Raw genomic sequence first — 8,217 nt, 5'->3', positions numbered from 1 at the left:
GCTTCAACATCAGTTTGGTACTGAAACATCACAGCAACTAGTGTCCTTAAATACTTCTGATCAACACACAATCATTTTTCCGTATAACATACAGCAGTAACGGGTCATCAATAGTCTATTTTCATTAGCTGCCCAAACAGCTGGAGTGCACAGCGCATGCTTAACACCGCTGTCCTGTTTATAGGACATTATAGACATCATTACCTTTACAGTTATAGTTAATGTTATACTTATTGTTCTTAGTGTGGACGGCCCTTTACATACCTGTAATGATATGCAGATCAAACCTCTCTCTGTAGTTTACTGATGAATAGGACACACCGCAGTGCATAAGACGCATCCCACTTTGTATACACCGTTTTTTACGGAAAGTCAGGGTTGATGAAATTCTCTTCCAAAATGGCAAAGAGGTGGTTTGTGTGAAAACACACTGTAGGAGTGATATTTATCTTTGATGCAACACTTCACACCTTCCAGGTGTCATAATCAAACAGACCAATCAGCTTGAATGTGCTTTTTTTATGGTGGGTAGAGGGTGTGACTTCATTTGCCAAGCTCACTGAGCAGGAAAGACCTGGGTTAATTCATGAAAATCCCTTAAATCAGAAAACATTTTTCAGATATTGTACTCAAAGGGAAAATGGCACATATATTAATGTTCCTTGTATCATCTTGTTTCAGAATTTATGGATTGTCTTGGACACCTCGTGTTGAAATCTGGGACAGTAGTTTTTCTTCAAAATAATTTATTACAAATGTCAAATTTCAGGCAGCAACAATTATAAATAAAACATGTAATGAAGTCAGAAATATAAATTAAATATATTTTTAAAAGATAATTAAATAATTGAATAAATTATTTAACTGAACAAGCAGCAATATAGGCTGACACAAGTTCCATCTGCTTTAGTAATCAATTATGTTTATAGATGGATAAATGATTAAACAAATATATTTGTTAAATGTACTGAATTAACTGTGTTTTAAATCCTGATCTTAAAACAAACACAATTGCTACATTTCAAGCCAAAAGTTTACTAAATATACACATTTTCTCAATCAAATAACATAGTATATAACTGTCCCACATTAGTCAAACCATGCAACTGTTTCTAAAGTGGGATGACTCAAGATTGCTTCAAATAAAAAAATACTTAAATACATCTTCACAATATTGTTGTATCATTTGATACACAAATATATCACAAACATAATTTGATAGGAAGTAGGGACATTGTTTTTTTAATGACAAAATGATATCCTTAACACTGATTTTGTGTAAATCCTATTTCACTGACCTTTGAGTGGACTTCACATGGGGTACACCCTGTGTGACCATTTTCCCGCCCCCATTTATGACATCATAGCCACAAAGTCACAATATTTCTATTACATGACACCCCTGCTTGTATTCAACACCAATCATGTTCACTTTAATGTTGTAGAAAAAGAGATAAATGCATTGGAGCTTAGGTGTCCCACGTTAGTCAAAGTCCCACATTACACTAATCCACCCTATGTGTAGTCAAGTATATGGAATTCAAAAACATAATGAAACAGGATTGTAAATATATGTTTCATAATGTTTAGATTTCAATCTTTGTGTGAAACTGAGTCAAACTTTGTGCTGAATATGATTAGATGTTTTTGAATTGATTGATATTGAATGTAGCCTGATGAGCTCACATTAGCTGTTGAGATGTGGGGTAATTTCTTATATTGTGCAATTTATATGTGGTTTCCTCACTGATTCTCAACATGAACAATTTTCATATAATATACTGGTTTTTAATCCCTAGTCTGGCTTCAAGTCTACTAGTTAACTGAATCAGAAAGAAGAAGGGGCCATTTTTCATGTCGAGCGTCATTATCCAATGAACATATTTTTTGGGCATTATTATGTGCAATGTGGGAAGCATCACTCATAGTGAATAACACATAATTAGTGCCAACAGAGCATTTTAGCCTGTTTTGCTCATTGTTTTGGTTTTAAATATTTGTATGGTTTGGTGTCACTACTCAAAAGGCTTTGATAAACCCACAGTACACTTCAGAGAGAAAAGACAGGAGCACACTGATTGATATGCAGCCTTTAATAATGCAAGCAGAATAATGTTTCAACATTACTGATAGAATCAAAGAAGGACAAAGGCATAAGGCAAACAAACATGTGTAGTCAACTTTTGATAGGTGTACATTTGTTATCAGGTCGAAGGTTGAACATGAATTCAAACATATTGAATAATAGATGAAAAGGTGGGAATTGCCAATGTCAATGCCAAGTAAAGATTAAAATCTGTTTTGTACGGACAACTCTAAAAGAGCATGAGCTAAATACCGGCTATGTAAATTGCCATTGTTATTCATTTTGAACCTCGTCAGATCTAATCCAATACAGAGCCATACACCTCCACCTCACACAGGATCAGGTACTCGCGTCGTCCATTAATGACTATGTTGACATAGCGACCGTCCATCCCGTTACACTTGTATGTTTGGGTAAAACCTGCAGGGATGTTATTGATCACAGCACACCTAGGAGAAAAAGAAAATACTTGTAACTGTTAAATTATAGAATAAATTGAAACTAAATGGAACAGGGATGTCTCATTTGTATTTTGGGGATTAAAAAGGAATTTTGATAAATATAACTTGCCGCTAAGTTATGCCAAACCACTACCCTTGTTGTCCCAAATACATCTGTTCATTCATTATTCATTAATGACCAATGATTATTGTTGTACATTTCTAATAATAGACTGTTAACTACCTTGGATTGTTGTTGCCATTGTGTTCAGGAGAGTTTCCGATGCGGATCTCAGCTCCATTGAGTCGGGCTGGATCATCATTTCTGCTGACAATGTTGACAATAAACACTTTATGGGTTTTCCCCATATCCAGTCGCCACCAGGGGTTGATATCGTGAGCTGTGTGAGTGCAGGAGGCCAGGCCCCAGACACTGGCACGATTCCCATCTATGGCATTATATGCGTGGCCAAATGAATGCAGTGATGACTGTGAGGCTTTTCCTCGGACTGCCAGGTTCTCTTCTGTATGAAAGGACACATTTGCAAACATCAGTGCTGACGGCTAGTTTTCTTTGCCGAGATAGAACAAGGTAGTCTCAATATATCTTGAACCCAAATGTCACAACTATCTGCACATTTTTGTCTTTGCAGTGGATAAACAAAACTGGGTTCAAAGCAAATTCTTATTAGGGTCAGCACTGTAAAAGTTAAAGCATGTATCAACGACTGGCAGTAGCAACTATCCAAACTTGGGTAGGGTTTTCCCCGCCTATCAGTCTAAATGCCTTAGTATTACTGGCTGCCATCTTTGTTGAAATGTATGGCCTGTGATGCACCCAGACTGTTAACAGCATGCACACACTAGAGTTGTCTTTTGGCTCATCACTAAAAACACCAGTGGTTGCCAACATTTTCTGGTTTAATGCCTTAATAATTACCTTTGTGAGATAAATGTGAATGTACTTTGAACTTTTTACACTTTCACTCAGACACTAACGTTAGCAGAGAAAGCAAACTCCAGCAGTAACAAATGAGACCAGCTGACCCACACACTGCAACACGCGATGCAGCATTGAACAAAATAAACCAACTTTGAGGTTAAGAAAATAACTGGAAGCTAATGGCACAACAGACAGACTGCTCTCCACTGCTGGAGACACGCAGCACAGGCAGGAAACTGTAAGATGCTTACAAATTAATTAAGTTATTAATTAAATACAGTTAACTTTTTAAAATAAATTGCTTTGGTACATTTATCTTAATTGCCAATTGTGTATCATATTGTTTTCAGTAGACTAAGGACATGAATAAATGGAAAATTGAACAATCAGGACTTGATTCTGAATCTAATCGGTACCCAGGTATCGTGATAGTATAGAATTGAGAAATGATATTTTCCCAGGCTTATAAAATTAACACTGTGATCAGTCATAACCTATATATTTCATCTTTTGTTTTCTCTGTTGGTGTATATTTTAAATCCCTGAGGACACTTTTATTTGTCAAATCATGACCTTTTTTTTTCTTTTTGGTTCAATGAGGCGCCAGCATCAACTTGTATATGAAATTTGTGTGGCTTCTGTCACATATTTCATTCTCACCAGTTGAAACATGGTACCCGTAGACTTCAACTTCACAGAGTGTGAGGATCCTTCCTGGACCAGGTAAAACCACAGTCACATAACGTCCCTCCACATGTTTTGTAACAGTTACTGTGTAAGATTTGCCTAATCGGATAGTGGGAATTACAGCAACCCTAAAAGGGAGAAAGGAAACAGTGCATGAATTAATTTCAGAACTGAAGTACTTTAAATGCATAGAGCAACATAAAGTATTAGCTAACACCCAACACTTGTCGAGTATGCCAACAAATTGCTATATGTCATAAAAAATAAATATAAAAATAAAAAAAAGAATTAAATGAACAGAAATCATTCAGCGCCTTGGGAGCCCAGTGGTTAGCGCATGCCACATAATGGAAACATCCTTGGTTTGATTCCAGCAAGAGACTTTTGCTGAGAGGTGATTCCCCTCTCTCTCTCCCTGTTTCCTGTTGGCCTCTATGCCTAGAACTTTCAGGGACAAAATGCCAAAAAATCAATCTTTAAAAAAATAATAATAATAATAATTCAGTGAGTTTTATAAGATTTATAATCTCACTTTTTTGGTATAAATTAAATATAGTTCATGTGCCTTAGTATTTCTGCTGCCTGCATTACTGAGCAACATGTTGTCTAACTAAGCAACAAACAGCTGATTGTAGAAAAGGCTTTCACAGGTACGATGGGAGATTCATTATTCTGACAGAAAATTGGCATCAGTTACACTTTTACAGACAATTAATGGAACATGTATCAATCATATTCATATATGGTCATGTTATACATTTAAAATGAACAGACTTATGACTGGAGTTAGATCTGAGGGTTTGATAGCATTATTAGCAAATTTAGGAAGATTGAACAGGTTAGACCAATAAATGAACTGAAATGCTCGAAACTAATGTTTGTAGAAAAATAAATGCCAACAGTTTCCAGGGAAGATATTGTATGAAACGAGTAATCACTGTATGTTCACTCACACTGGGTTTGCAACACCATTGTCTCGTAAAGAGTTTCCAATATGAATCTCTGCTCCATCGATCTTTTCTGCACAGCAGTCTCCTCTGTTGGTGATGATGACAGATGTGACCACGTAGGTATCCAGCAGGTCCACCCTCCACCAGGGGTTGGTCTGACTATCAGAGTGGCTGCATGAGCCAGCCGCAAGATGAGAGTCAAGGTTTCCATCAATGGCATTGTAGGCAGATCCGAATATATTCTCCGCACGATCTGACTGTGTCGCTTTTCCTCGCAAGGCCACATTTTCTATGAATGAGACACATAACATGTGAACTGGCTGAGAAACTACATTCACATTTTCCATCAATGGCATTGTAAGCAGTCCCAGAACCTTTCACGAGACTCTCACACTTGTGTGAATGAGTGGTTTTGCAATGCAACACCACATTTTCTGTGAAAGAAATACACTTTTTTTTTTCTCCCAAAATGTTATATTGTTTATCTCTGTGGAGGAATGGATATTACACCCGAAATCATCCTTTTGCCCATCCTGTGGTCTGCATTACTGTGATTTGAAAGCTTTGGTCCAGACTAACACTGTATATTCTGCACAATCAATTTGACAAAAGATAAAATCTTTGGGGCTGGATGAGAACACATCATTGGCCTGTGATCATTTTTAAATTGATATGGCAAATTTGTTTCCAAATAGCTGCTTATTTATACATCCAGCAGATACAGAGCAACTTTGCACAGAATAAAATAAAATAGATTTCATAGAATTATCTACTGGAAATGAGCCTCAGCAATTGCAAAATTATCTGTTTATATTCTTAAATATATCAATGTAACATCGCCTTTAACCTGGCTCTTTATTCACTGCAAAATAAACAGCATCTCTCAAAAAATGACAATCATTCCACTATTCCCTCATTTGTTTCTTTTTAAAAAAATGTCACCATCTGTAGAATTTGGTGAGCTGAAATAAAAGGGGAAACACACATCCAAGCTACATAAATCTTTGTTATCACTCCCCATTTTAGGGCACCATGTTTGATAACACAAATATCAAGTATCACAGACAGAGCCAGATCATACTCACGATAAGTGTAGGCCGAGCACGTCCCCACAAAGATCAGCGAGAGCAGCACTGAACTGAGTTTCATTGTTCTGGTTGAGACAGATAACAGAGTTAATCACTGATGGATATTAAGTAATTATATGCAGCTGACAATACTCATGAAATGAAATAACCCAACAAACTGCATATTTGTGAGCATTCAGCTACAACCACATACCTTGACATGCAGAATAAACTCAGAGGAAAATGAACTGCTGCTTTAGCTGTGCTGATGAATGTGATATAATGTGGAGCACAAAGAGATATTTATGTGAACATCTTATTGTGACATGTGCAGGGATGGGCAACTGTAGATGGGGTCGTAAAATAGGAGTTGACAGCTGTATGTCCATTGATTATGTTTGATGTTTTGTGTCAATATTGAATATCAAATACTGCATCAAACTTTACAGTTACTGTTGTAGTGTGTTCATAAAAACAGGGCACGGTACAACATATAACACAATATAGCAGCTCTGCCATATGGCAGTCTCTGCCATTGGAACATGAATATGTGTGTGAATGAATAGATCCTCCTGATGAGCAGGGTGGCACTTTGCATGGCAGCACATGACATCAGTGTATGAATATGGGTGAATCAGTGAATGTGGTTTGTAGTGTAAAAGTGATTCGACTGGTGAGAAGACTAGAAAGGTGCTATAAAGTATAAGTACAGAACACAGGTGGTGGGTCCACATGCAATGCATTCAGGTTGATTTAACCTCTTTAGTGCAACAGAGGAATCTACAGACTTTTTCTCAGTTTTATTTTGTCATAGTACACCAGTTTTGAAAATAATAGCATATTCCTACTAAATACTGTAAGTGACCTGGTTTTATAAATCATCATTACAGTGCTGAAATTCCTCTTTAAGTACTCCTCATTAACCATCTTGCCCTCTTAACCTGTCCTGTATGCTGCTCTTCTTTTTTAATATTTTAATGCTGCACCTGAATTATCCTTGTGTATTAATGTGATATGTTAATAAACTTGCATAACCTTGCCATACAGGATCCAGGATCCAGGATCCAGGATCAGGTTTACTGGTTGAATGCAAAGACACACAGCAACATTGGCAATATATTAATAATAAAATGGCAGGTGTGTGTACATCATGGAGTTATCAGGACAATAAAGGGCATGTGAATTGGCAGGTGACCATTAGGTGATGACTGTTGCAGATACAGAGTTACTGGAGAGGTCACTGGGAAATATGGGGAGGTCCAAGCCTTCTGGTGGTCAGGTGATGAATGGCAAGGAGTGAGAAAGAGATTGAAATGCAAGGAACTGGAGAAGCGACAGTGTGGTTGAAGGCAAAACCGGAGGAAGGATGAGAAAATGAAATACCACTCCATAGAGAAAGTGTATTAGCTCAGTTGAAAGTTTACTTCAAGCCATCGAATCATGCATGGAAATATGAATTATTGGTCCTCATGCAAGAAGCCATGAAAATTAATTCCCTCTTATTTTGGTTCATATCTATGATTTGTCCTTATTTTGATAATACCCATTGATTTCTTCACCAATATTTTAGAATATAATAGAACAGAATAGAGTAGAAAATAATAGCATAGAATAGAATAGAAAAATAATATAATATAATAGAATGGAAAATAATAGAATAGAATAGAATAGAATATAATAGAATAGAATAAAATAGAATAGAATAGAAAAGATCTTCATTGTCCAAAAGTAAAACAACCAGCATGCCTCTACATGTACTTTCCTCTCAAATACATAAATATGAAACCTAACTCATTCACATACTGTACTGAAAACCACACACACATTAAAGTGAAATGCTTTTCCATGCACAACTTAAATGCTCTCATTAAAACTATTGAAAAGCTCTCACATATACTGGTAAAGTATTACAGTATGTTGTATGAAAATATTAAAGTATGTTTCATGAAAGTATTTCAGTATGTTGTATAAGAGGATTTCAGTTAAAATGTGAGGTGACTGAAAAAAGAGAGCGCCTCCACATCCATAGGTGTATTTTGTATGT

At 36.4% G+C, this 8,217-nt stretch overlaps 1 protein-coding gene across 1 annotated transcript; it reads right to left on the bottom strand.

Annotated features, from left to right (window-relative positions):
* Nucleotides 1–2,384: 2,384 nt before the first annotated feature.
* LOC133983660 (fucolectin-1-like) lies at nucleotides 2,385–6,255 on the bottom strand. The gene is made up of 5 exons (XM_062422816.1): nucleotides 6,192–6,255; nucleotides 5,110–5,395; nucleotides 4,130–4,284; nucleotides 2,771–3,050; nucleotides 2,385–2,535 (listed from the first exon to the last, which is right to left on the bottom strand). Exons 1-5 carry the CDS (start codon nucleotides 6,253–6,255, stop codon nucleotides 2,385–2,387), a joined length of 936 nt encoding a protein of 311 aa, XP_062278800.1.
* Between the last annotated feature and the right edge of the window lie 1,962 nt (nucleotides 6,256–8,217).

Source organism: Scomber scombrus, chromosome 7, assembly GCF_963691925.1.
Source record: "Scomber scombrus chromosome 7, fScoSco1.1, whole genome shotgun sequence".
Classification (NCBI taxonomy): domain Eukaryota; kingdom Metazoa; phylum Chordata; class Actinopteri; order Scombriformes; family Scombridae; genus Scomber; species Scomber scombrus.
The sequence above is the reverse complement of the archived record's forward strand: the minus strand, read 5'-3'. Positions and strand labels throughout refer to the sequence as shown.

Excerpts from the sequence above, each read along its gene's own strand:
- LOC133983660 (XM_062422816.1), bottom strand. The coding sequence starts at position 6,255 with ATGAAACTCAGTTCAGTGCTGCTCTCGCTGATCTTTGTGGGGACGTGC. Across the intron at positions 3,051-4,129 it reads CGGGTACCATGTTTCAACTG|AAGAGAACCTGGCAGTCCGA; the intron begins GTGAGAATGAAA and ends CCTTTCATACAG. Across the intron at positions 2,536-2,770 it reads AATGGCAACAACAATCCAAG|GTGTGCTGTGATCAATAACA; the intron begins GTAGTTAACAGT and ends TTTTTCTCCTAG.